Raw genomic sequence first — 27887 nt, 5'->3', positions numbered from 1 at the left:
CAACAATACTAACACATTTACTTGCTGAGCCTCTGATTCATATTTATTCAATGTCTTATGATCAATTCTGCAATGATTGAGTGTTTTAGTTAGATTAGACGTATACAATGTGGCGTGTGAGCGCTTCGGAGTTAAGGCTCAATTTCCGCATTACTTATTCATATCTCACTTAACTCACACTCATGGCTTGTGTAAATATCAATCAAGTCAGACAACAAGCTATCATGACGAACCGAAAACAGCAGCCTCCGCAGAGTAGGCTTCTTCCAGAACATCGTCTAAAGACACCAACAGCTCACATCTCCTATAGCTCAGCTAACCTTTGTAATACAAACCCCATCCAGCAACTCAACCAAGAACAGTGCAAAGCTCGTCAGAAGCCATGCCGCGCGCATCCCATCTTCACGAAAACACGAGAAGCAAGTCAAGTCATGGATATTAAAAAAAGAAGACAAATCATCATTACAAATCCCTGATGGTTCCATACCAGGACGTGTTGGTACAAACCTATCTTTACTCGACTTTCCTGAACCGTTGAAGCCATATATGGAAAATGATATGTTTCGATGTAAGTTACTCATCAAAACCCTCTCAAATAGCCTTACAGACGATCAGGGATCCACGGCATGAGAGGAACTCTCTACCCCCAAGAAATCTGTCTTCAAATTAACGCCCTACATTCATCGTGGACGACAAATCTTCTCATCGACAAAATCTACTTCCACGCAGTTCTGTTCTCTATAGAAACATATTTTAATCCTCAAGGTACGCTGTCGCACTTTCACTTTGCAAAAACACTGCGACTTCTTCAGGGAAGACTTGATAGTCCAGATGAAAATGCTATTTCGGATGCTACTATCATGGTGGTTGTTATGCTGGGCTTGTCGGCGGAACTTATAGGTGATTCTGGTGCGGCGGAGAAGCATGTTGATGGGTTGAAGAGAATAGTTGAGCTGAGAGGGGGCTTAGAGGGGTTGAGATTTGATAATCCCAGGTTGCCGGCAAAGGTTTGCAGGTGAGTGTGTACGCTGTAGTGTTGGAGGTGATGACTCACGTTTTATAGGGTCGATCTTGGTCTTGTTCTTCGCTTCGGGTGCAAACCAGTCTTCTTTACCAAAGACGACATATCCTGGAATCCATACCTCCCACCCCAAGTCCGTATGAAAAAGACCACACAACATCCCGAAGCATTCATCAAAACTCTAGACCCAAGACTAGCAAACGTATGGAAAGACCTACAAGAATTCTCCACGTTGAGCAAACTCGCCTATCAAACAGACCGTAAACTTCAACCCAACACATTCAGCGAGATAATGATATCAATACTCTACAGACTTATCGCTCTAACCCCTGAGAACCCGCTAGAGAATGCTATCAGACTTGGTATGATGACGTTTACTGCGTCTATCTTCTTTCGGTGGAGGGATATGAAGCAGAGGCAGGCTTATCTAGATGGCAGCTTCAGGGATGCTTTGGGTGAGTTGAGGAAGGCTTCTGTTCAACCGCCGATGGCTGTGGTGTTGTGGCTTTTGGTACTCTGGGAGATGAATATTAACGGGGATGGGTGTGATGTGTTCTTGGATTGGACTTCTGAGGTTTTGAGAGATATGGAGATAAGGTCATGGGATGGTATATGGGAGGTTCTGAAGACGGTTGTTTGGATCGATTGTTTGTTCGATACACCTAGCAGAAGAGCGTTCGAGCCGATATTAGCACAGGCGATCGGAAAACCCGGAGTAGCGTCAGGGTGTCAGAAGAATTGGCCGGGGAAAGCATAAGAGACGAAATAATTCGGTCATCCTAGGTTTGCTTGGACTGGGTAGCACTTTATTTTGGCAGTCTAAACCTTAGAAGACATTTCTTCTGTTACTCACCTGAGAGGTTGACCCATAGCCTTTAATATATAATCTCTATGTATCTAGTCTAACTTGAAGCCAGTTTGGTCTTCCAGAATAATACATTCCTTCACAAGCCGCATCAACACAAGCCCCCAAACTCCCAAAATACATCCCCCTCCCCGTCAAACCTGGCCCATAATGCGCATACTTTCCCGAATTTGTCATAATAGTCCTCGCAGACGGTGGTATAACTGGCTCCGTAACCATACACCAGCATGTATCCGTTAGTATCTGCACTCCAAACTTTTCAAGTTGGGCTATGTAGCCTGCTTGTTCTGCTAGTTTGTATATCGATCGTCCGCAGGTTACTACTACTGCAACGCTGGGTGCTTTTTGACGGCCTTGGACGAGATGGGTGAGATTACGGAGCTCGGTGAGGGAGAAATGGGGGTTGCCTAGGGAGAGGAGGTCGAGAGGTTGGTTGGGGGGTGCGCTGTTGAGTTTATCCCAGCAGGCACCTAAATCGCTGGGTTGAACTTGGAAAGTTGTGATGTCTGAAGCGGCGACTGCTTTGAGGGTGTTTGCTTCTGGTGTTACACCCACGATGTGAAACATTGGAGCGCTGGAGACTGTTGCGAAAGCTGCACCAAATGCTTTCAAGTCATCCGTCGAAAGACCATAACTATCAAGACCCGTCACCACCGGTAAACGACTCGTCGACAACGTCCCAATATAATATCCCAGAAGAGGCGGGAAAGAATCATCGAGCCCTGATGAATTCTTTACTCCAACAACGTTAACTTGTACCGAAGCCAGTCGATTCACGTCAATATGAGGCCCTCCCTTCGGTGCCCTCCCCGTCAAAGCAATAGAGATATCCAGAAAATCAGGATACTTCATCGTTCGCGCTCCCAACACACTATTCGCATAAACAACCGCATTACTCTCCGCCCAAGCAACCTGCTCTCCGACCTTTGGTGCACTATCAAGCTGATACGGCGCACAGGTATACGTTGCCTTGGCACCCATATCAACATACGCCTGTCCTAACTTATCAGCCGCCTCTCCAAATTCCGTATCTACGCCAAGCGCTCGCCATCGCTTTTGATCGACGGATATGGAGTTTAACGTTGTAGGCACGCGCACTTTACCGCCCCAGTCGCGCAGTCGTTCTGCGAGTAAGAGCGTGGCAGGGCCCGTGTACACGCAAGCGTCGATGTGGACTTGGGTTATGGACATAAGCCGTGTTGTGTTGAGGAGATGTGCCATGCGGAGGACTATGCGGATTGCTACGCGGGATGCTTCGCCGTGATCGCCGCGGAGTAGTTCCTGATCGAGAGGGGAGAGCTTTATGCCTTCTAGGGCGGGTGTAGTTTCGAGGATGAGCCCATTTTCTGCCTTTGATAGCATCGGTGTGGTTGAAATATGGCCGTCATCCACATAAACCGTTTGTCCATCTAACTGAAGAAGTTGTCGAAAGTCATCCTTGTTAAGTACTAACACAGGAATAGATTGCTGGAAGACTTCTTCTGCGATCATAACTCCCAGCGTAAGAATATCCTCCCTTCTTTCAAAGATGATAGCTTCCGGGGCTTTCCCATTAAGGAGGAGCTCGAGCATAACTCCGCTGCCGGTACATGATCCTCGACCTCCTGGGATAGCGAGTACGGTGTTTTGCAGTTTCCGTCCGCTTAGTGGATGATGACGGTCTATGACTTCGCTTGTTTGCGGATCGACACCGCCCCAGAAACTCAGTTCTAGATTGCTTGCGAGGAGTTTTGCTGAGGCTCTGCCTTGGACGTAGGCTGTGCCTGTCCATGTGAAATCTTGTACTGAACCCATTGTTGGTGGCGTATTTTTAGTTGCCGATCATCGTCCTCAATGCTCGGAACTGTGAACTTTGGCCTTTCAGAGTAGGGATTTCTTATTCACTTGATCTTCTCACTGTGTTAAAATTAGTACTGGTTCGGAAGTCCAGAGGGAAATTTCTGCCTGATCGATCGACGTTGACAACTCACTCACATAGTCCAGACTTCGAGGCCCCAGCGTAGATCGCTTAGGAGCAATACCGCTTCAACCCGTCTTTAGCACTTTAGATAGTCCCACCGAAGACTTCAAAGGTCAATACTTGTAGAATCCTCAATGAATCATTTCCAGTAGAAGTAGACACTGGTATTCTGCTTGTCAATCCTCGGACTGCGAGAGGAACAACTTATCAACCCCGCATTGCACTATCTTTCTCCAGAACTCCATATTGACTATCAATCGGCTCGAGTCGGAAGACAAACCCGGCTTCACGGTTCCCGGGCCGGCAATGGGTCTTTGACTTGGGCCATAGCCGTCAAGAGTGTGTTGTGGCTGGAATTGATGGTAAAGATATCGGATTGAAGAAGTTTTAATTGGAGGGCAAGGATTGGATCAAATATGTGTGACCGAAGCCGTCTGATGGTGACTGTCATTTTACGAAATCTTACCTTCCCAATTGAGATTTCCGTGTCAGAGAGACATTTTCAGAAGGACATTCAAGTATAAATGATAAGCATTGGTATCCTAATCACCGTATTCATTGATATGGATCTCTAATCTATGGGCTATCAAGGTAAAAGATTCACGGACCTCCCCCGACTTCGGCTACAGCTGCCCCTTGCGTCATCCCGCTCTACTCCACTAAAACCCCAACTCAGAAGCTCAAGCTTCAACCAAAGCTCCCAATTTCAATCCCCGTTGCACCAGATTTGAAGCTTCATCCTCATAAGCTTCTCCATAATGCGCGTCGCAACAGTCTTGGCTTCAGCCTCTCTGGCAATTGCCTTTGATTGGCAACAAGTCCTCGGTACCGATAACAACAACAACGCGCCTGTTTTGAGTGACAATGCTCCCTCGTACCGATCTGAGCTGTTGAGCTTGCACAAGTCTCTCATCGAGACTTCTTCCGTGTCGGGAACTGAGCATGATGTTGGTGTCTGGCTTGAGAAGTATCTTGAGAAGAAGGGATATACTACTGCGCGTCAGGATGTTGAGCCTTTTGAGAATACGCCCGAGGGAAAGACGCGGTTTAATGTGCTGGCTTGGCGACAGGATGGGAAGAAGGCCTTTGAGCCCAAGATTGCTGTGAGCAGTCACATTGATGTCGTTCCTCCGCATATCCCTTATGGAATTGATGATGGAGAAATCACTGGCGATACTATGATCACTGGTCGTGGAAGCGTTGATGCGAAGGGTAGTGTCGCTGCTCAGATCACCGCCGTTGAGAACCTTATCAAGGACGATAAGATTGATGCTCACAAGGTTCTTCTCCTGTTCGTCGTCGGCGAGGAGGTCAAGGGCGATGGTATGCGCCGTTTCAGTACCGCTCTTGAGGAGAAGGAGCTTCCATACAAACTGGACGCTGTTATCTTTGGTGAACCCACCGAACTCAAGCTTGCTTGCGGACACAAGGGCATGTTGGGCTGCGATGTTACTACCAAGGGCTTCCCTGGCCACAGCGGTTATCCATGGTTGGGCAAGTCAGCCAACGAACTTATGATTCGAGCATTCGCCAAGATCTTCGAAACCGATCTTGGTAGCAGTGAGCTGTTTGGTAACACTACTGTCAACGTTGGTCGATACCATGGCGGAGTGGCAGCAAATGTCATTCCAGAGGAGGCCAAGGTCGGTGTGGCTGTTCGTGTCGCCAGTGGAAAGCAAGCCGACGGACACGTTGCTGTCCATGACAAGATGCAAGCCATCTTTGACGAAGTCGATAAGGAAGCGTTCGATTTCTACTGCACCCACGGCTATGGCCCTGTTGAAGCCAACTGCGACGTCGATGGTATGTTCGTCGAACCCTATTGAGAGATCATTTGCTAACACGTTCAGGTTTCGAGAAAATCACCGTCAACTACGGAACTGACATTCCCAACCTCAAGGGCGACCACACACGATACCTGTACGGTCCTGGAAACATTCTTGTAGCACATGGCGCGCGGGAGAACCTGACCGTGGCCGATCTTGAGACAGCTGTCGAGGGATACCAGAAACTGATTCTTCATGCGTTGAAGCAATAGCCTGCTTGGCCTAAATAGAAACCCCAAACTTCCATCCCTTTAGTCTATGTTGGATATGCTAGTATGATATGATATGATATGGTAGCTTGACGCTCAAAAGAAACATGACATCGTAAATTGAATGCTTGCTTAAGCACCGGTAATCTTGGCCCATCGCTCTGGCAGGATCTTGCTGAAATCGAAGTTGCCGTCTGGTCCCTTCTCAATGGCTCCCTTCTCGGTGACAACGGCGTCGATGAGCTCGGCGGGTGTAACGTCGAAAGCAGGGTTCCACACGTTGATTCGCTGATCGGCGGTAGCAACTCGCACCTTGCTGGTCTCATCCACAGAGCCATCGGACTTGATGACGGCTCCAGTCACTTGTGTCAGCTCCTCCGCCTTTCGCTCCTCAATCTTGATACCATCACCGGTCTCGGTCTCCAAGTCAATGCTGGTGGTAGGGGCAGCGACGATGAACTTCACACCGTGATGCTTGGCCAGAACGGCGAGTTGGTATGTACCAATCTTGTTGGCTGTGTCGCCGTTACGAACAACACGGTCGGCACCCACGATGACGGCGACGATGTTCTTCTCTTGCTGTCGGGTGCGGAAGAGAGATGCGGCCATGGAGTCTGTGATCAGAGTGCTGGGGATCTTCTCGAAGACGAGCTCGAAAGCAGTGAGTCGGCTGCCTTGGTTGTAAGGACGAGTCTCTGTGCAGAAAGCGTGCTGGAGGAGATCCTTGGACTGGAGAGTTCGGATGATTCCCAGAGCAGTACCGTGGCCGGATGTAGCGAGTGATCCGGTGTTGCAGTGAGTGAGAACTGAGATCTTCTGGTCAGAAGAAGCACCAGCTTGTGATCGAAGCCACTCAGCGCCGTGGTCGCCAATGGAGAGGTTGGTCTGGAGATCCTTCTCGAAGATCTTCTCAGCCTCTTCGATGAAAGCAGTGATAACTTGGTCCTTTGAAGCATTGATTCCAACTGATCTGATTGTTGCCTTGAGTTGGTTGATAGCGTTGGTCAAATCGACGGCAGTAGGTCGACTCTCCTTGAGGTAATCGAGAGCCTCATCAATCTGGGAGATAGTGCCCTCGGCATCCGAAGCAGTGATGCTTCCATTTTGAAGCTCTACAGCCAAACCAAGAGCTGCAACAATGGCGATGGCAGGGGCACCTCGGACTCGCATGGTTGCGATGCTGTCGAAAGCCTCTGTTCTGTTGGAGACTTCATCGTAGTGAAACTCGTGAGGAAGACGGAGCTGGTCAAGGACCTGGAGCTGACCGCGAGTGTACTTGACAGCCTGAAGAGAAGACATTTTGAACTTTTAGTCTATAACAAAAAGATAATGAAAAGAATGAAGAAAACGAGATTTCATATGCTTCTATGCCCAACTCATCACCCAAAATGTTGCCCCTCCAAGATTCTGCCGCCACCCCACCATCAGAACGAAAATAGCGTCATCTTAATCAACCAATAAACGACACACGTGGATTCACCGCCTAAAACCGGACAAATGCCGCTTCCGGCGCAACATGATGAGCTAAGGAGCCTGAAGCACCCTACGTCAACAGGGGTGTCTATCCCTAGTCCAGTCCACTGGAGCTCGTTCGGGACAGCTTTAGCGATATCGTCTGGGCTGCTCATACTTGTACTTGAACAAACAGCAATGACAAGTGCGCGTTCGAGCTGTTTGCCATGGAACAGCCATTCTCGACGTCAAAAGTGACTGGTAAGAGTCAATTCATTCGTCTCGATGACATGTCACGCTAACATGACACCTTGTCGCAAGTCGAGTACTTCGATCCTCACGATGTTTACAAGCTACTCGCCCCTGGCTTGATTCCCCGATTACCTCTACGAAACCTGAACTGGCAATCGCATGCTGGACCTCTACGATCTATCGATACTCTTCATGTTGAGCTTATTCAGGGAGATGACCCTGCTAGTGCAGATGCAGCTCCTTATACCCTTCGACGATCAGGGAGTACAGTAGACGATGGCTTTCAGCAACAGAATTTCGGAAGCGGGACTCAAGCGCCATCGGCCGATCAGATAGATACCCAAGCTTTGCCATCGAGGGCAATTGGAAGTCAGCGACGACATCAAATTCCTGGTCTGCGACGGACACCTTACCTCAAGGTACTGCTGGTACGATGCGACGACAATGAAACATACAAAACCTCTGTAAGAACCGAGATTCGCGAATGGATCAAGGAACATATACCTTCTTCGACGAACCCGAAACGAAACAGCAAGCAGGAGAAGCACGATGCTTTCGATTACTTGATCTTACACGTGGTCCTTCCGAATACAGTGGCCTCGACACAGCCCAGAACAAGCGGACGCTCGGAGAGTGCTTCAGAGAAGAGCGGACCGCGATGGCGTACCGGATCGACACCTCTGTTCGAGAAGCTTCGCACCGACTTCTCTGGTCTTGGAAAAACGGCGCCGGATAGGGTTGCTCAGATCAGAATTGGCATCAACGATCTCCCTTATGACCAACTTCCGAGAGTCGTCCCCGCAGTGCCAACTGGTTATCTGGAGGACGAGCACGATGCCGAGAACGCTTGGGCGGAGCTCATTGCCAAGTTGAAGAGCCTCATTCTTACCTCCTTTGATCAGCGCGTGCTCCAGTATGAAGAAGATATTAAAGAAAAGGACGGTCAACGAACTTTACCTGGGTGGAACTTCTGTACCTTTTTCATACTGAAAGAGGGTTTGGCAAGAGGCTTTGAGAGTGTTGGGCTTGTTGAAGATGCATTGGTGGGATATGATGAGCTCAGCGTTGGACTTGACTCTGTTGTCAATGAGCAGGCTGACGAAGGATCGCCTACTAGGCATGGAGGTACGATGCTCAGTTACACCGAAGAACTTAAGGAGATCGTCAACGCGGCTCTTGCCAAGTCACCTGGAGGAAACAATGCGGATGAGGAGGCTGTTGATCTCCAGTCGAATGAGACCATCAAGGAGCAATTTGACGAGATCCCTATCAACGCTACGAAGAAGGCTTACCGAGACAAGATTCTTGCCAACGATGTTTCGGTGTTTGACTTCAGATGCTACATCTTTGCCCGACAAATCGCACTGCTTTTGCGACTTGGAAATGCTTGGTCGTCAAGGGAGGATCTGCTAGACAAGCTCAAGGAACAACAAGAGTCTGTCTTGCATGGAGTTGCTCCTCTAGCACCCCCTCCCAAACCCAACGACGAGGTGGAAAACCTGTCTAGTCTTGGTGAGATATGTCGAAGGACTTTACAGTTCATTCCGGCTGTGTCCCAGATTATGCGTCGAGATATTCTCACTGCTGTGGCATCGGACAGATCTGATGACGACGATTCGCCTATAGATCCTAACCTGTCCGAAGTCATGGACAATGTGGTCGCTTCCTTTGCCTTCTCTGTTGCTCAGCAGATCCTTGCGCAAACAGCATCAAAGTCTCTGCCCATTCCTCCATCAACCCTCGCCCCTGCTCAGAGCGAAGAGCAAAAGAGCTCCATCCCTGAGCCCAAGACCATGATGCACCCTGCCCGAACCACATCACTTCACGTCACAACAGGACAAGCACCTGGAACTCGTCCTCCACCAAGCCCGGGTGTCTTCCCTGGTCCGGGTATGCCGCAGATTAACAATGATCAGGATGCTCAGTTTCTCAAGGCAGGTCTCGAGGACTTGGCTGCTAGACGCGCCGAGCTTTACATGCTTTCCCGAAGCATCCTTGATGGCCTAGGCAAGAAACGTGGATGGAGTGATGGTTGGAAGGAGGCGCCTATTATCGCAGAAGCCGAGGCAGACTTTGAGGAAATAAGCTTGGATGATCCGTCCTCAGGAGATGCTGGTGCTTCGGAAGAAATTCCACCCTTGGACATGGGTGTCAATAACAGCCTTCTTCAGACTGCGATTGACAACCAGGACAACTTTTACCGTCTGTATGAGATCCTCACAGACAAGGCACTTCGACACTACACTGTCGCGAACCATGATCATGCTGTGCAAGCCAGTATGGCAGATCTCGCTGTGCTTAAATTCTTCCTCGAGGACTTTGGTGCCGCTGCATCGTATTTCTATCGGGCAACGCCCTTCTTTGGCGAAAGTGGATGGACTTCGCTTGAGCTTTCCATGCTCGTTATGTATCTGCACTGTCTTCGCGAGATGAAGTCAAAGGATGACTATGTCAGGGTCGCTCTCAAGCTATTGACCAAGTCATGTGCCGCTGAGCAAGAGAGACTCGAGCAGCGTTCAAAGAGAGTTTCAAGCATTGGAAAGCCTGAGCCTGCAGATGCAATGTCGATGAAGGGAGTTGTGGGTAATTTGTTTGACTTGGCTTCGTCTTTGTCTCAACAAGTCAAGGTTCATCTATCCAAGTTCTTCACCAACATCGAGCTTGCCGGTGCTCCTGAGTATTTCGAAAAAGAGGACAAATGCTCTCTGACCATCAACCTCTGGAGTCTATTGCCCGACGATATCAAACTTGATGGAATTGATGCGCAGATAACGGCCACCGAGCCAGGACCTACCAGAGAATTGCAGTTCTCGAGAACAGGAGAAATCGTATTGCATCCTGGTCAAAATACAATCACAGTCGACTGCACAGTAAGTTTCTCTACCAGTTAAGAAAAAGCCAAGCTAACCATTCCAGTCTGTTATTCCTGGAAAGTACAAGATCGATCATCTTGGATTGTCTTCAAGTAACCTCTTCCTTCACTTTGAACGTGATTTCAACACACCACCCCCGCCAACGAGCGACATCTTCAGACATCCTGAGGTCATCATCTTCCAACGTGAGGGCGCCCTGGATGTACACCTTACAGCTACCAAGCATACTGCCTTGGACAAGAATAACACTCTGGATCTTGTCCTTGACCCGGGCTGGAATTCTGTGAAGAAATGCGAAATTCGGATTAAGCCCACCACAGGTGGTCTCAGACTATTGACCATTGAAGCCAAGGTTGTTGACTCCTCAGTTGAGTTCGCAAAGAAGCCTGAAACCGGTGGTGTTATTCATTTCAATGAGATTGAGGCCGAGACGCCTGTTACCTTGCGCTTTCCTTATTCGGTTGAGCAGGATATGGCTGATGTTTCTGCCAAGGTCGACGTCTCTTACACTGTCGAGTCAGGTGAGACGTACACCTTTGCCAAATCAATCATGATTCCTATCTCTTTGGCTTTGGGTGTCAATGTGCAAGATGTCTTCAAGCATCAAGCCCTCTACTCCCGCTTCAATGTCTCTACGGCGAGCCACAGTCCTCTACGCCTTTACAAGAGCGAGCTGATAGAGTCGGACTTGTTCGAATCTGAGTTTGGTGTTCCGCCCACTGACTCAACGATCGTGTTCTCGAAGCAACCTGCTACACTCCTTTACCGTGTCAAGAGAAAGACCAATGTCAGATCAGCCAAGCGAGCTGCAAGGACTATGTATCTGAAGCTTTATTACAATGTTCTTCAAACAGAGATTGAAGACGCTCTTGTGAACTCGATATTCGAGGCTCTCGACGACCCTGGTTTGTCTTCGTTCTCGAAGCTCATTCGGGCGGTAATCACCAGGGAAGCGAAGGCATTATTGCCCATTGATCTTGAACGAGCTGCACTATTAGGGGCGGTATCTACCAGCTTCCTAGCTGAGGCACCGTGGGATAAGCACTTTGCCGGCATTGGAAAGGTTCCCGGCACTGAGCAAGATGCAACGGAGAGGATCTCATCTGCTGTCAAAATCTGGCAAACTTCCAACGCACAAGTCCCAATTTCAGCAACCCAGCCAGATGATCCATGCACTCTTCTCATCCCAGTCGAGATTCCTTCCCTACCTATCCTTCACACAGCCGACATACAGCTTCAAACTCCGGTGACAGAGCTGCTCGACCAGAAGCCAGGCGTGGTTCCCACCGTTGCCATCAACCAAATGCTCCCAGCTACCCTTCACCTAAGATGGACACAGGTCTGGGACACCGAGATGCAGCACAAGAAGGACACAGAATACAGCTACGAAGTCTCCGCCCCAGGCGACACATGGCTTCTCGGCGGTCGTCGCAAAGGCCACTTCGTCATTCCCGGCTCCAAGCGTGAACCTCTTTCTTCATCATCCGACACAGAGGCTCAAGTTCCTCTCATCATGATTCCTCTTCGCGAAGGCTGGCTACCATATCCTACCATTGAGATTCGCGAAGTGAAAGATGGTGTTGAGAATCAGGCGCAGACGTGTGAGTTGGACTTTAGGAACTTGGGTGAGTCGATACGGGCTGTTTGTGAGAGGAAGGGTGTTACTGTTAGCTTGGATGCGAGCGGGCCTGGAGGAGGACCGTTGGTGTTGGAGAGTGAGGAACCTAATCGGGAGAGAGGGAGGATAGTTGCTTAGATCTGTTAGGCGTTTAGATGGGATTGTAATACTATGTTATTTGATGGCAATATTCTGCTTCATTATGTCTGTGGGCACCAAGACAAACCATTCTTGCAGATGAACTGATGAGCTCTGCAACAAATCATTATCATTGAGCACATTGCATTCTCGTCTCTTGAGAAGACAACCCTAAACCAGATGAAACTCATCTTCACAACCTCACTGCACAACCTCACTGCACAAAAACCTCATGATGCAATACCTACTCCTTCCCCTCCTTATCAACAGGGATACACACAATAAACATCAAACAACCACCCTCACTTCTAAACGGCCCATGCCGCATCCCGGGTTTCCGGTACGCATAAGCGCCCTTCTCCCATCCCCGCTGCAGATGTTCGTCGTACAAGTCCCCCTCAGCCATGTAAATCTCCTCAACATAATCATGCACGAAAACGTCCTGCTTATTGCGCGCGCCGGGTTGCCAGCGCTGCAGGGTAGTTCGACGGCCTGTTTGGGCGTCTTGGTTGAGAATGAGTTCGTCTACGCCTGGTTCGATTGGGGTCCAGGGGCGGTTTTGGGATGCGGGATGGAATTCAAATTGCTCCATGGTTTATTGTGTGTGTATGTATTTTATGACTGATTATTGGTAAGACGTATGTATTCTGTGTGCTTTGATTGACTGATAGTGTTACACAAAGGCTGCAGGCATGGAATACTATCTACTCCGTCTTAAATCATCCAGCATTGAAGCTTTCCCCGAATTACGAGATCGCAATGAATGATATCATTTGTAAGCTGACGATGACAAATGAAGCAACTCCCGCATTCTCCTGCCAAAAGAGAGCAAGTCTAAATTAATACCTTGGAAGAGGCAACCGGAAGCATTTTGTAATAGCTTGGCTTGCGAAGAGGCAATGGATTCTTTACTCTGCTTCACTCACACAAGTCTATGAGACCTCTGATAACATTAGTGGCTGACTGGTTTGGTTGCAGCCCGAATCAATGCAGCCCATACTGACATACACCGAAATGTAACAGTACAAGTCCTAGAGGAGCTAGAACAACAAAGAATTTTCTGCAGCTCCATTATAGAACTATAAATACCTTGTTATCGTTACAGTTTGAAATAAGATCGTGGGGGTACGGTAGTGGTCCAAAGTTGGGCTCATCCTAGACTCATATTTTATATGCTAATAACAAAGCCAGGTCATTGACTCGCATTGCCAAAATTTGAGTCTAGTCTTGGTGCACTTTTAGCTTCGGATACGATTTGAACCGTTGGGTTGCATCCCTTTGACATCAGATAAAAATTCACGGTGAGATATGCAGGATTGAGATCTGCACTCACGAGGCGTCTGCGAGTCCATTTTCAACGCCCACTCGGAGACTTTGATCAAGACGCTCAAAGGGTCATGGGGAAACTAAAGCTCGATGTTGAGTTGCATCAGAGGGTAATGCATATTCAAGTATCCAATCGATTCCTTGGAACCCAGCCAAAAACCCATGTTTGGCTGAGTTGTTTCATGCCGTGGCAGCGACATAAACTAAGTTAGTGAGTTTCCAGGGATATAGACCAGCAAAACAAGACAAGGTGACAGCTTGAAAGTTTTAGTATCCAGGACATTCCTCCCATTCTCAAACAATTCCCCATAATCATCGCGACCATACTGAAGAGGTGAGAGCAGTCCGTCGATCCGACGGCTAGTGACTTGATAGACCGAAGCAGGGCGGATGATATCGTAATGGATAGTCACTGAGATGCCGAAGAGGCGGGGAGGTGTTACACAGCAGCCAGACTTTGTAAGAAGAAATCGACATAGTAAGGTGGGACAAACACCGTCATGAGCATCTAAGACACTGCTCTCGAATCCATACAGTACGCAGACTAGAGGCTGAAACACAAATCCAAAGTCTTGGATGCCGATAATGCCGTTTGCATTTGGCGAGTGTCTGAGTGGTTCAGAGCAACTGTGCATAGTCTACTGTACTCTGTACAGAAACGGAGCCTAGCGGGGCATCTGTAAAATGAAGAGGCGTTATGCTCTGTGTTAAGATCTTCAAAACTTGAGTGGCACGTCGACTGATAAACGTTGCATTGTCAAAAGGGCGCTGCTCAAAGGGAAAGCACATGCACAAAAGTATGTTGAAAACGATTGGAATTGGAATTGTACATCCATAGCATGTAACATTGGTGAGAGTTGAATTGGTGAAACGCATCAACGGGAACCAAGATAACCGGCGTCAGCCACCCGATGAGACAGACCAATTCAGCTTTGGGGCCGAGACAAGCTCTCTGTTTTGCGTGTGATTGTGACAGAACATGCTTCTCGACGTTCTTGTCCAGTCCTGTCCACCGCTACATTGACATTCCCTTCTCACGGGAACCAAGCCAAGCAGTGTGAGCGGGGCGGTACTGCCAAGAGCCGACAACGAGTGGGCCTTTTAGACAAAAGAGGATAAAGATTTCCGTGGTCAAACTCCAAGTCGTGGGATGGACAACAAACGGAAAGAAGAGGATCAGCAGCAGTTGAGGACAGGATCAGAGGTGTGCATGAGGTTGATCAAAGGACTTGCGTCCACTAGAAAGACACCGCAATCAACACGAGCAACATTCGTTGTTAGGGGACCACAAGTCTTCGGGTCTTCGGTGTTTTTGTTCTTCTCTCTGGATCATCGTGAACATCCTCATACAACAGCAGACAGCTCACTCGATGACAAGAGGGGAGCTGCCTAGCGATACTACCTGTCACTTGCGGTTCAGAACTTTGACAACTAGTCGGTGCCCAACGAGTTCGAAACGAGGTTGACAGGTTGGGTTTTGCCCCATAACACCCATTTTTTGTCAGTAGCGATATAAAGGACCCCTATTAAACAACCGCTCGGCCGAATAAGTGTCTCCGAATGCTCGGCCACGACGCGTACTTCGATTCTAAGCGAAAGGGTTCAAGGCAACGTGATGGTGAAAAATCAGGTTCAGCTCATGACATGATGAGGCCACTGCCACGACCGACACTTGCTGTGACATTGAGCGTATCGCTGTCGCTTTGTGGCCCTCTCTTTTGAATGGAGACCTCTCACGATGACTTCACTTCTGACAGGCCCGGCAGTTTTGCGACGGGGGAATATTTAGGCGAGGAAACGACTTTGGTTACAGTTGTCTTTAGATGACAAGCTCAAGGATGAAAGAACCTTCAGTCGGCTACAACCGTGAACCACTTTTCTTCCACGTTTCTCCCACAGCGATAGTGATACCCTTGTATAGAGACGCTGGACGGTGCGAGGAATGACGAAAAGATAGCGATCATCATATCTCTGACTAGGCCCGCATATCACAATCTGAGGGGCCGAGAGAGTTACGGTATAAGCGACCGTCTTGGACTGTGCGGTCCCGGTCAGCGCAATAGTGACGAGTGATAGGCAGTCAATGGGGTTTCGAAAGACGGTCACCGTTTCGCTGCCTTTGGATCTTCAAGACTCATGTTTCGCACTCCAACGCAAGACCTGATGCCTTGGGACTTTGTAAGGAAGTCAACTCGGAGCGCTGCAGATCCATGACATCAGCCCAGTTGAAGGGGGTAGGTTGATTTGGAGGTACCTGTACCCTAGCCGCTGGGCGGTGCTCTGTGTTTCCGGCGGCGGCGAAGATGCAACCCTAAGCCAGTGAATTGAGGTATGGATGAAGCAGGTTGATGACAGCCGTGGGATGAGAGCCCTGTCGATACGCGAAGCAAAGCTGTAAAGCTTCAATACCCCCGGGAATCAGATGCCATATCAAAGGCTAAAAGCATAGCCAAGAGCTGGTACAGCATGATATGCGGTGTAAGTGACTGAACCGCTAGAGTATTGTACTAGACGGTACAATAGCGTTTCTAGCGCACCGGCTGTAAGGCGATCAGCTCAGTGGTTGACCGGTAGTGATTTTTCGGTTCAAGTTCCATAAATGTCGATTGGTGACGCTTCCGTAAAAGATTTGCAAGTCGAGTCACAAGAGTTGAAAATCAGTACCGAACTCGGTTTTTTTGACCGACACCGCCGCTCAAGGGTCAGAGCAGTCAACATAGTAGACAGTAATAGACACTGTATCGTAGCGGTTTAAGGGTATTGGGGAATTTGTCGCAGTTGCGTTCAACCTGCGACGACGTATTTAGTGGATGATAGAGGGTCCAAGAATAACGGGAAACGGGCGACTAAAGTCCAATCACAGTAGCGTATCCAAGACGGTTGGCTAACGCCGGACTGAGAAACCGACGATCTACAGCAAACAAAGAGGACGAAGACGGAGGACAAGTTCCCATCATTGGCAAAGGAACGGTTGAAAGAGAACAGTGCTGTGAGCACAGCAACGACCCGTGTGTAGTGGAATAGTCGCTGGATTTCAGAGGGTTGCGCTTCCGTTGAAAGAGCTCCGAGCCCCCTAAGTCCACTCAAGGCTGGCCACTTGATAGGCTTCTGAGCGTCGTTCACTGTATCGGACAGGGATGTCGACCCTGAAGCGGGCCTCAACCGTGGTCTGCAAGGGCCAGCAATTGCGTCACGACTCTGTGTTGATCGGCCAAATTTTGCAGGCTTCTCACGAGGAGGCTTGGCCTTGGGGGTTTCTGAGGCTCGGATGGTTTCCCTGTGGTCGTCTAAATTCTTGGCCGACCTAGCGGCGGGGGCGTTGTTTGTTTTTCTAATTAGGCAGGGTGAAGGTGATTTGATTGACGTTCTGATCGTGATTAAGGGGAGTTCTTTTCGGTGAGTGGTTCTCGATACGGTCCGTCTTTTTCGTCTTCTCGTGTCTTCCTTGTTGCTTGACAGACATTATCGTGAAAACGACAATCTCAATAACAATGACATCAACATAGCCGCGGTGGAGGAAAGTGTGAACTGAACGGGAAGTGCGCCTTCCATAAGCTTCCGTTTGGGGGCTGCCGAGTCGCGTGGAATCAAGTTAGTGTCAGTGTTAGTGTCCCTACCCTGCCATCCACTGGGTTGCTGTCATCCAATCCAGTCAGTGGATGAAAGCTGTTTCCTCCCCTGAGGCGCGACATTGACAGTCTAGGACTAAGTACCTACTAATGACAGCTATTCGAAAAGGTATAGCTCCATGCAATCAACACCAAAAGATACCTCTGCATTTGTGGTTCATGTAGTACTGCACATGTAGATCTCAAGTCTCATGACTCCCTGTTCTGTCGTCACTTTCCCCTCTGGGAACGTCCAAGTCCATTGTATCTTTCCAAGGGTCTCCCGTCCTCTTCCCTGGGACCCGACGCGATGACACTGTAGCTACGTTTTCGCAGAGCCCTTGATCTGACTGCCGGATTGCCTGGCCTGGCCTGCTACGGTACGGAGCATTAAGTGGTACCTGCTGCAAGTCGCATGGAGTGCACTGTATTATACAGTACGGTCAGCTCCAGCTCAAGCTACAGCGAAATTATCAAATTGACGAGAAATCCACTTTAACATTCCCATCCCCATTTCGTCCATACCCCTTCCCCTCTTTTGTCTCTTGCTTTTTCTGTTCTGGGTTCGCTCATTCTTACACCGGCCGGGTTCTTCCTTTCTGCCACCTGCCACCTGCCATTCCCACTCCGAACCCGACCCAACACCTGCCCTGGGCCTGCCCTGTCTCGCCATTTCAAAAGAAGGGTCCTCCTGCCTGCAACCGTTTGCCGTCTATTGCCTCTTTAAACTTTCATGATCCAACCCAATCCATCGTTTGCGCCTTGGAACTTGTTGCCACTGCCGGGGTTGGCTATTAATCGTCATATTCCTTTGAGAGTTTCATTCAATTAACTTTCGGTTCGTTCTTCTTTTTATTCTATTCATTTTCGTTACTATTATTTGTTCCTTCTTTCGGTTATTATTCACTTATCCAGCTCGTATTACCAACCAACCTGTTAGTTATTCCCTCTTGTCCAGTCTGCTGTCTGTTTTCTGCCATCCCTGAGTGTGACGTTGCCAGTGCTACCTTTTGCTTTTTTCTTATTGCATGCTGCTGCTGCTGTTGCCATTACAAAATTAATTTTGCCTGCTTCACCAAAATCATCTGCTGACCTTGGCTCTTGCTGTATGCAGGATCATTATCTCCGCAACTCAACAAGCCTTCCATCACCTGCCACGATCCATTCGCAAGTTGACCGCCGAGACCATAAGAGACGAAATAATTCGGTCATTTCATAAGAGCTTAGACAAGCCCTTAGACCAATTACTCCTGGCGCCTAAACCTTAGAGCACAATTCTGTTAGGCAAAGCAGGCTAGTTATTCTCTGACCGCCACCTTCGACTTCAGCTCCAACAACAAATCTCAAGACGTCAGCCACCGATCACGATACCATCGAAAAAGGGTGTTACAGAGTTTGATCTGCCTTATTATTCAAGCCACGACTCAATCGCGATTTGTTTCGAAGTCATTTTTGGCTAGTCTAATCGGTCTCTCCGCGTGTCGACTCCGCCTTCTGGACGCCATCTAGAACGAAACGCCAGCCTCATTACACCTCGAGTGGATCCAAATCGTTGCTCCCTTCGCAAACCTGCATATTCCAACATCCAGACCTTGAAACCACGTGGACTATTTGGTCTCGACCTTCCCACTCCACAATACTCAACAAGTCCACGCGATTACTTGCGACACACTTTGACCAACACATTAGTATTGAGTCACAACCAGCTTGAGCTTTGACACCCCTTAATCACTGTCGCTGTACACATTCCTGCGGCAATAACGTCTCTTGCGACAAGTGACAATCTTATCCGGCATTCGATATACGAACGACTCGGATTATATACACTATACTATCATGGCAGTCAACGAACTCCCCAATGCTCATTCGGAGCACCCTCGCCACATCGCTCGATCAGATTCCTCTACATCATCAAGTCCTTCCGATCACAATGACCACGACAACGAGAATGAGGAGCCTGTTATTCACCAGCCCGTACCTATTCGACCTGGTCTCCCTCAGAGAAAAAGCAGTGGCCCATTAGTCGTTCCTCGCGATAGCTCAGCAGTTGGTCCCCTCGAGCCAGACTTTGGCCCGGATGACGTCAGGGCAATGAGCCCCAGGAGAACGAGTGAGGATCTCGATAGAATTGGAAAGGCTGCTCGGGAAGAGATGAGAAGGTAAATACGTCCAACACCTGATCTGTTGCAATCACTAACTTTTGTAGACATGCCAAAGCCCTGCAGGACTCCCTTCTTACCATCTTTAACCGTATCGAAGCCGTTCGCGAAGAGCACGACAAGCTTGATAACAACAACAAGTTCTTGCAAAAGTACATTGGCGACTTGATGAGCACTAGCAAAATCACAGCCACAAGTAGTCAACGCAAGAAATGAGTTATTCATATTTCACTGCCAGGCACTATTCCTGGACAGTTTCGACAACAACCATTCACCATTTCGACTGTCTAGACCCGTCTAGACGTACCCTTTAGAAGCATTCGATATTATACTTGGGATTCGCGACTTTTTGGGGCCCTTGTTTGGGCATGATACCCGCGCTTTGACAGCGCAGTTACTTGGACTCGCCTTTTAGGGCTGAGTAAAAAACTTTTGCATTTTACAACACTGTACAATAACGCATTATGAAACCTGGAGGATCCTTCACGATGGATCATCGCATGGTGGGAGCACACTGGAGCTTTGGTTTTGAGGTTTTGCATGATGCTGTATCACCTGCATTGCGCTACGTCCAGTTTAGGGTCACTGAACCCCGTACGCACGGTTTTGGCGTTTTGAGATTCCAGCATTCAAGGTTCAATGTCTGGTGTTTTTTGTATTCTACCACGGTATTACTACACGGATTACTGTAGCTTCTATGTATGGAGGCTAGAGACTTGGAGCGGAGTGATGGGTATGGTTTTACTGACATGTTCCTGCCAGTGGATTATAGCACGGAACGGAGTGAGGTTCGTAAAAAGAGTATCATTGTTTTAGTGAAGTGTCTGTCTTTTTCGAGAAACGATGATACCACAATGAATGGCGTGAGATGTGTTTAGCCTTAGCTCATTAATAGATCGAGATTCAAACAAAATGAGTCCTTTGACGGTGAAGTGATATCCAATCTCCACACTACTATCTACCCCATTCAGTAGAACGAGCGACTAAGCCCGTTTGTGATGATATTCTGCAAGATAGATCGGGTGTACATTAGTGCATCACGGAAGTGATGGATCCCCTTTCTTCTTTTTCCCGCCCATGTTTCCGGCCCGAACCAACTGACTCGCCTATGCACACTTGTCATTCGTCTAGAATTTTTCTTTTTTTCTAGACGATTTTACTGTTGTCAGAATGACTCCATGATGATTCCAGCCCGGTGGAGAAGAAAGTTTTACCACAATGTTTGATAACACAAACTTTCTCATGGTGTTTCTTCTCTCTTCTTGTGGCTGAAGCGTAGTGCCATTGCCGGCCACATGGTCGGCCGCACCGGTTTTATTGAGAGGAATGGGCTGGCTGAAGTGAAAAGGACACTATCGTACGGGGAAGAGTAAACTAGTGAAGGATGAATATTTCCGAAGGGATGGTGCTAAGTGGAGTCAATAGTTTTGTTTCCAGAAGGGTGAGTTGCTTTTTAGTGAAGGGTTTTTTTACTACGTGACTCGTGAAATTAGGGGTCTTGGGGTTTATAGGATTTCGTAGTGAAGAATTGTTGACTCGGTTTAATGAGGATTGTAGTATAAAAAGCAATGGTAGGTGGGTTTAGATGGCGTTGAGGCTGTTGATTACGAGTCGCTATCCAGGCGAACAGGAACCAGCTTAGAGCTTTGGACCGAGTAACCACCGCAGCTAAAGAGTCTCAAGCATTGGCTTTTCTCAATAGTACATCACCACTTTCTGCAGTTCTTTCCTTGTTCACAACGCTCTAGAATGAGAGCTCTCAGTCAGCATTCTCGTAAACTAGTTTCTGTATATAGAGCGCAAATTTTAGCCAACTTGCCAGTAAAGGACGACTCCCTAGCCCCGTTGGCCAAGTGGTAAGGCGTCGCACTCGTAATGCGAAGATCACTGGTTCGATTCCAGTACGGGGCATCATTGCTCCAGCTGTCTCAGACAGTTGAATCGTCTTTTTTTTGACTTTTTGTTGTGATAGAGATAAGTCTGGGGAAGGTAGACGGGCCGCTTTTTTGTCATTGGCTGGCCCTACCCGTTTCTTACTGAGGTGGTAGGTTGCTGCAGATATTGTCGTTTGACGTATCGGCTTGTTCAAGCTCAAAGTGGACTGGTGAAAGTGGCATCTTCATTTAAGATTCTATATGGTATAGGTCTCATGCTTCCGGCAGGTAGAAATACTACTATGAGTCAAGTCAATTGAAACCGGACTAGATATCGGAAGGCACTTACACATGGCAAAAGCTAAACGCCGGGGCCGGGACCGAACTTCGGGCTTCATTCTCGGTCTTAATGATGTAGACTTCTCGCATGTCGTGTAAGTGATGGAAATACAAAGAGGTCCTTCAATTACATCGACATCTTGAATGCGGTTGTATATGTGAGCCACACATGTGATTCCGAGTCTTGCCTATGTCTTGGTATGCAACCTTTACTCCCTTGTCGGTAATAAAAATGGCTGACATGGACACTCGGCAACTGAGAAGTGATATGTCAATCTTTGACTTCCAATACTAGATCTAATCTACGTTACAGATCTGACTATAACATTATGTCCTCGGTACGTATAGGTACATAGAAAGAGTAGTGGTGGCTTTATCAGCCCGGCATATTCGGTGATGATAGATCGGCCTCGGTGATATCAGATCCAAGATCCATTTTCGTACCGGTCTTAATTATCGTATCCATGTAAGTGCAGTTCAAATTGACTCACATCATGTATATATAAAGGAACCAGTTTTCCATTGTTTATCTATTCTATCTCACCAGTTATTCTGATCACCATGGCACCTCCAACGGACCTCCAAGCCCTCGAGGCGTCCCCTCGTCTGCACGCCCTCCTCACCCGCCTCCACGCCGCCTCTGAAGCCCAAGAGCGCTCCTACTCTCAATACTGGTTCTACTTCAAATTCCTTTACGGCTTCTACATAACCGGCAAAACATGGTCTTCCTCAGGCGACGCCCACATGCGCGACAAATTCGTCGCCCTAGAGCAGGATAAATGCCAGTTCATGTATCTCCTGGCCCGGAGTATCAACGCCAAGAACATCGTTGAGGCGGGTACTAGTTTTGGTGTTTCGACAATGTATCTTGCTCTCGCGGTGGGACAGAATGTGACTGAGGCTAGGGCGAAGGGGGAGAATGTTAGTGGGAAGGTTATTGCGACTGAGAAGGAGAGGAGTAAAGCTGCTCGAGCGAGAGAGCATTGGAGTGAGGCGGGAGAGGAGGTTGAGCCGTGGATTGAGTTGAGAGAGGGAGATTTGAGGGAGACTCTTTTGGTGGAGGAGGGCATGCCTAAGGAGATTGACATGTTGCTCATTGACAGTAAGTTCTCTCCCACCCAAGGGACTCATTACATACTAACTGAGAATAGTCTGGACACCACTTGCACTCCCAGCTCTGCAAGCCGTCAAGCCTCGTCTGAGAAGAGGTGCTATCATTCTAGCTGACAACACAAAGATGGCAAGACCGCTGTACAAGGAGTTTCTGGATTACATTCATGATCCTAAGAATGGATTCAAGACGACTACTACTGCCTATTCTGGAGGATTGGAGATGATTGTGTATCTGCCTTCATCATAGACGTCAAAGCGTGATTTCTTTACTTCAAGTCAAGCTTATGGAGGATGAGAAAAGATGGAAAGGAAGTAGAGAGTTGTAATCTGACAGTGTATCTAATACAAGTATCGCTTGTCTGCGCTCTTCTGAGGCCGTATCAATTACAGAGAAGTCTCAAGGCGAGAAGCCAGTCTCCAAGTATACCAAAGCTGAGCACCTAATCCAATCAAGTTCAAATGAATACACATAGCATGCGTTGTCCTAAACTTCTTCTTCAGAACTTGCATAGCAGGACTCGGTCCCTCCAAACTCGTCTTTGCATCCATAGTTCCTATCTCACATTAGCATCTTCACTCTATAGGTAGACGATAAACTTACCCAGTTCAACACGATCCAACATCAACTTTCTAGTCCTCGGTCCAAAAACCATTAAATTCAACCCCGCTACAATACTTGAAACAGCAAAAGGAATCCAGTCACTCTTATGCTGGATCAGCGAGATAGGACCGTACGGCGGTAATGTTACCGCAGCGAGGAAGAGCAGCAAGGCCTGGCTTTGGAAGTAGATTGGGAATATGTGCTTTTGGAAGGTTACGTATGGTGTGCGTGGGAGGTGTTTGAAGGCGATCTTTGTGACGATGAAGGTTTGGTAGAGTTGGGAGCCGATGAGGGCTGAGAAGGAGAGGAGGTGGATTGGAGCGAAGAGGGTTGTGATGATTGCCATTTTGATGGTAGTTTTTTTTTTAATGTCTAAATGATTTGTGCTTGAAGTCTGAATGAAATATTGTTTTGATGCTTGATGATACGGTCTGTTTCTTATACTTGTACTGTTGGTATGCTCGGATGGCTGTGTAAGTTAAGATCCGAAGCCACTCGGATCTTGAGCTACCGGGTATGACGTTGACTCAGAATGAGTAGGAATCGCGATTCAAGTCTTAGTATAACTGGAAAATGACTATCTACGAATATATAATTCCCGATCGTTCCAAGATTGTTCTAGAAAATTAATTACATTCAACACATTTTGTTGTAATCTGTAATACTCATTGTGTTGTCTTATCAGTGTTGGTCCGCTTGTACGTCCCCCGCTGTGCAGAAACCCAGATCGCTGTACATTTCGATTTCTTTGTCTTACTCTCTGGATCACATGCAACACATATAATGTATAAAACCCGACTCAAATGTCTCCGAGATCTCAAATCGACGCATGACATATCCAGACGAGGCCCGATCCGGTCCACCACAACATCCGGGCCCGTTCGGTACAATACAGTCTATGAATGTCCCCGAAATCCCATGGTGAATCTATTCTCTCCTCTCATTGGATAGTGACATCGCAAAGTTAAATACAACTCCAATGTAAAAACTGATGCATATTCTTGCCATACATCTAGAGAGACACACCATGCTAGTAACAACGGTCTTAGATCAGACAAAAGCAAATCTATTAAACACACGCAGCATCTCATATATTCATATACTCATAAACCTTTCCTTCTATCTAAGCATCAATGATCTCAAAGTTCACAAGGATCGAACACTGCGTCTCATGACCCTTCAGATCCATCATGCGAATAAATCTCCATCCAGGCTGCACATACAGCAATCGCACAGCAGCCACCGCAAACATGGGATTCCGCGACCAACTATCATCGCTCTTGATAAGCATCCTCAAAAATACCAACTCGTTGTCTTCGTACTCCCACGTCAGAGTCTCGTCCCAAAACGGCTCTGTGGGCGGTGGGTTCGGTCCTCGGTGCAGAAACTCGAGTTTGTGTTGCTTGTACGGATTTGTCTTGCGCTTGGGTGGGTCATCCTTTAGGTTGTCGGGGTGGTAGAGTGTGCATGTTAGGTAGGGCTTTATAGACTCTCCCTGGGATTCGTCGTCGACGGGGATATCTGTTGCGCCTGCGACGTGAAGACGAAGACGCTTGCTTCGACCTGTACTCAACTTCCCGTTTCCACCGGGACGAAGAGCGGCGGGCTTGAGAATGTAGCCGTCTGAGCCGCTGAAGAGAGCTTCGTTGAGTTGGTTGCTAGCTCCGAATCTCTGCAAGTTGAGAGCGCAGATTTGAGCTCCGATTCCCCAATAAGGAACGGGCTTCAGATTTGTAGATGAGATTCGTGTGCCTTTGGGAAAGACGCGCATGAGATGTTGCGCGTTGTGGCGGGAGATGGCTGCTGCGTGGTCGGGGAGATGTTTTCCCAAACCTGACTCGGAGACGTTGATGAGGTGGTGATGCGGGCCATTGGAGAGCGTGCCCTCTTCGTACCATGAGTTGTCGAGTGGTTTGACGGACTGCGCGTAGACGCCTAGCTCAGCAAGTTCAGGGATGATGATCGAGGGCTCTTCCTCCTCCTTCTTTTCCTTGTACTCCTTTCGTGCGGCTTTCTCTTCCTCGTCGTCTGAAGAGTCGTCTGAGTTGGTGTCGCTGTCTGGAGGCTCGCCTGAGAAATGGTACTCGACGATGACCGCGATCTTAGCACCCAGTTGCTCCAGAATCACATGGTCTCCTGTTCCAGCTTCTTCCCTATGACCAATATCTCGCACTTCTTTGCTCACAAGACGATGGGCAAAGACCTCCTGCATAATGTTGACAAGGCGCATTTGACCGTATGCATCGCAGTGGTTCTCTAGAGACAGCAGAATAGGCGAAGGTCGGAAACCATACTTTCTCGAGTCAAGCTCTTCCTGATCGGCTGAGTCTCTGATGGTCTCACACACCGCGCGGAAAGAAATGTTGGACACCAAAGTATACCCATGCGTAACCTTGGGCTCATCCTTATCATCGCTATTATCCCACGCATCAATCTCCACACACCTCGCTCCAGTTCTAATAGCAGTCTCATAAGCCGTCGCACTGGAAGATCCATAAAGCTGATGCGCCATAAGATAAGTATTATGACTGGAACTGATAAAATACTCGGGCAGAGGATGCGATCTATCCATCAGCTCTGGGGGCACGACAATGTGCGGCTTGCTAACGAGCTCCAGCAGTGCGCGCGACGCATCATCTGATTTAACGCCTGCTTCTCTCTTGGAGAGGATCTTTTCATGAGCGATGAATTCTCTCAGGGCGGTGCTGACTCTAAGATCAGTGACGATGCGTCGACCTCCGTGGCCGCCGCCTGCGACGGTGTTGTTGTCGATTTCTTCACCGTATTCTTCATCTTCGGCGCGTTTGCTTTTGAAGGGATTAAGTTTGTCGATGCGGTTGGCGAGGTCTGTGGCCATTTTGATATGACGTTGGGTTGTGAGGTTGAAGTGCAGTAAGATGAGGGGCAGTCGCGGGGATATAAGCTCAGCTCAGCTCAGCACCTGGAAATGGATATAAGATAACCAATACTGGAAATACTTGAAAGAAACAGGATATTATTTGGACAAGACCAGGGTACTTTTATGGCCTCATACCAAGAGTCGATAGACTTGAAATGATGCACTGCCACGATCGGAATTGTCTTGGCTTCGCTCACGCCAAGATAATCTTGACTCTTTAACAAACATGGATGCTGTATTTTGACGGCACTTTATTCCGAGTTGGCACAGCTTGGATTGAGTCTTTATTTGCTGCATCGTGAAAAGCCTGTGGGGGCCTTGTAGCTCCGCCACAATATAGTCTCAGCCCAAGCTCTTGGAGCTCGATTGGTCCTGTCGTATAAGCTGGCAATTACTGTGGTATTTTTCACTGCAGTTAGTGATTCATCTGGACGAAGACTGTGATGAGAATGCCGCGACTGAGGACTGTCCTATGCTTGTAACCCCAAGCACTTGACATGATGGGGTCAAACAGATCGACGCTGTGAGTAATAGCAAGCTGCAACAGCGATGAGATCGGACATGGGTGTTTTTGATAGGGCAGGTGGCTCATGACAGTCCACTATGCTGCTTGGCAGAATATCGTGGCTAATGAAGTGTGTGTTATTCCGAGTTTCTTGTCTGAGGTGAGACACTGGTAGGCAATGCATATCTACCTGTGAGAGTAGTCAATCATTGTCAAGGCCATTGTGAAGCTCTGCATGTACCTAATAAGGGTCCTGTGGCTCTGAGTGGATTTAAAGCTCCATACCTAGATTCTTGACCTCAAATGGCAGCCTAGCGCACCAGGCACCAAACTCTGCTCTGCCCCACTATCCTCAACGTGTACAAAAGGAAACTTTTCTCTCAAATATTTCAGTCTTCTTTTCTTCTTTTCTCTCCAATTCAAAATATTGAACAACGCAAAAAACAACGTTCATGTTCTTCTTTGCTATAATTGATGCGAGGTGCGTCGCAAGGCTTGCGCCCAGGACCGTCGATTCAGAGGAACACAGAATGGAGAGAAAAGCGAACAATCTTGGGTGCGGTGCTTCCCTCGACGATGGGGAGGAGCGCAATGATTGAACGTACATACTTTTATCACTATACTAAACTGTGAATGAATGATCTTGACTGATTATTGTCAAGGCTGTGATTGTCTGTAGACGACTTGAGTGTCGCTGTATCTGCACTCTGTATGTCTGGATATCAACCTGCATACCAACCGACATCTATCTGCTGCTTGGCATCAACGTTTGGCTATACGACTTCAGTGTCCGATCCTTTCGAACGATTGATTATACGATAAGTCATGTCAAAATTCATGCTACAGGTCAGATTTCTATCATCTGGTCGTATCCATGCCAACCAGACGCAAAATTTGAGCCTCATGCGGCTCTGCCAAAGCACCAAACAATCACCAAGTCACAGTCACTGCAACATTTCACATGGGCAATAAATCATATATCGAGACAAGCAGTTGAATTCAAACTATTCCAGCTATTGCAGCCATGCAGCGACTTATGCACCAAGGCAAATTCGCGTCCATAAAAAAAGCAGCAGATTCCAGAGTCGTCCAGTGCCGTTATTCAAAATAAGATGCAGCGTATTCAAGCTGCGAAAGAAGAGAAAAATTCGGGAGATACTCCCACATGGCCCATCCACCTGTTCCTTGTCTCATCCTCCTTTTTTTTTTTTTTTCGAACCGTTTTTGCTAACATAGACAAAAGAATGGC

General features: G+C 48.1%; 10 protein-coding genes and 1 non-coding gene across 11 annotated transcripts; 6 read left to right on the top strand and 5 right to left on the bottom strand.

Annotated features, from left to right (window-relative positions):
* The first annotated feature begins 10 nt into the window (after positions 1-10).
* B0J16DRAFT_339805 (uncharacterized protein) lies at positions 11-1839 on the top strand. The gene is made up of 4 exons (XM_046127588.1): positions 11-255; positions 311-568; positions 616-1015; positions 1064-1839. The coding sequence occupies exons 1-4, from the start codon at positions 183-185 to the stop codon at positions 1776-1778; spliced, it is 1446 nt and encodes a 481-aa protein (XP_045985428.1). The 5' UTR covers positions 11-182; the 3' UTR covers positions 1779-1839.
* Positions 1840-1844: 5 nt separating this feature from the next.
* On the bottom strand, positions 1845-3943 carry B0J16DRAFT_116649 (uncharacterized protein). Its single transcript, XM_046121544.1, has 2 exons — positions 3857-3943; positions 1845-3782 (listed from the first exon to the last, which is right to left on the bottom strand). Exon 2 carries the CDS (start codon positions 3678-3680, stop codon positions 1911-1913), a length of 1770 nt encoding a protein of 589 aa, XP_045985427.1. The 5' UTR covers positions 3681-3782; positions 3857-3943; the 3' UTR covers positions 1845-1910.
* Positions 3944-4604: 661 nt separating this feature from the next.
* B0J16DRAFT_264761 (uncharacterized protein) lies at positions 4605-5884 on the top strand (the record flags this gene model as incomplete). The annotated part of the gene is made up of 2 exons (XM_046123370.1): positions 4605-5653; positions 5674-5884. The coding sequence occupies 2 exons, from the start codon at positions 4605-4607 to the stop codon at positions 5882-5884; spliced, it is 1260 nt and encodes a 419-aa protein (XP_045985426.1).
* On the bottom strand, positions 5783-7262 carry B0J16DRAFT_116635 (uncharacterized protein). Its single transcript, XM_046121543.1, has one exon. It carries the CDS (start codon positions 7178-7180, stop codon positions 6014-6016), a length of 1167 nt encoding a protein of 388 aa, XP_045985425.1. The 5' UTR covers positions 7181-7262; the 3' UTR covers positions 5783-6013.
* A 298-nt stretch (positions 7263-7560) lies between these two features.
* B0J16DRAFT_319142 (uncharacterized protein) lies at positions 7561-12214 on the top strand (the record flags this gene model as incomplete). The annotated part of the gene is made up of 3 exons (XM_046125495.1): positions 7561-7594; positions 7655-10455; positions 10502-12214. 3 exons carry the CDS (start codon positions 7561-7563, stop codon positions 12212-12214), a joined length of 4548 nt encoding a protein of 1515 aa, XP_045985424.1.
* A 244-nt stretch (positions 12215-12458) lies between these two features.
* Positions 12459-12806, bottom strand: B0J16DRAFT_383373 (RmlC-like cupin domain-containing protein; the record flags this gene model as incomplete). The annotated part of the gene is made up of 1 exon (XM_046131326.1): positions 12459-12806. One exon carries the CDS (start codon positions 12804-12806, stop codon positions 12459-12461), a length of 348 nt encoding a protein of 115 aa, XP_045985423.1.
* A 6178-nt stretch (positions 12807-18984) lies between these two features.
* B0J16DRAFT_319141 (uncharacterized protein) lies at positions 18985-19523 on the top strand (the record flags this gene model as incomplete). Its single annotated transcript, XM_046125494.1, has 2 exons — positions 18985-19307; positions 19355-19523. The coding sequence occupies 2 exons, from the start codon at positions 18985-18987 to the stop codon at positions 19521-19523; spliced, it is 492 nt and encodes a 163-aa protein (XP_045985422.1).
* Positions 19524-21146: 1623 nt separating this feature from the next.
* Positions 21147-21218, top strand: B0J16DRAFT_t114. The gene has a single exon. It is a non-coding gene; the product is annotated as a tRNA-Thr (tRNA).
* Positions 21219-21998: 780 nt separating this feature from the next.
* On the top strand, positions 21999-23046 carry B0J16DRAFT_116463 (S-adenosyl-L-methionine-dependent methyltransferase). Its single transcript, XM_046121541.1, has 2 exons — positions 21999-22622; positions 22672-23046. The coding sequence occupies exons 1-2, from the start codon at positions 22082-22084 to the stop codon at positions 22878-22880; spliced, it is 750 nt and encodes a 249-aa protein (XP_045985421.1). The 5' UTR covers positions 21999-22081; the 3' UTR covers positions 22881-23046.
* On the bottom strand, positions 23018-23580 carry B0J16DRAFT_383370 (uncharacterized protein; the record flags this gene model as incomplete). The annotated part of the gene is made up of 2 exons (XM_046131325.1): positions 23018-23187; positions 23235-23580. The coding sequence occupies 2 exons, from the start codon at positions 23578-23580 to the stop codon at positions 23018-23020; spliced, it is 516 nt and encodes a 171-aa protein (XP_045985420.1).
* Positions 23581-24255: 675 nt separating this feature from the next.
* On the bottom strand, positions 24256-26176 carry B0J16DRAFT_116446 (PLC-like phosphodiesterase). Its single transcript, XM_046121540.1, has one exon. The coding sequence runs from the start codon at positions 26089-26091 to the stop codon at positions 24358-24360; it is 1734 nt and encodes a 577-aa protein (XP_045985419.1). The 5' UTR covers positions 26092-26176; the 3' UTR covers positions 24256-24357.
* Positions 26177-27887: the final 1711 nt, after the last annotated feature.

This window comes from Fusarium flagelliforme, assembly GCF_020744385.1.
Source record: "Fusarium flagelliforme strain FIESC 12 MPI-CAGE-AA-0113 chromosome Unknown B0J16scaffold_3, whole genome shotgun sequence".
In the NCBI taxonomy this organism is placed as follows: Eukaryota; Fungi; Ascomycota; class Sordariomycetes; order Hypocreales; family Nectriaceae; genus Fusarium; species Fusarium flagelliforme.
The sequence above is the reverse complement of the archived record's forward strand: the minus strand, read 5'-3'. Positions and strand labels throughout refer to the sequence as shown.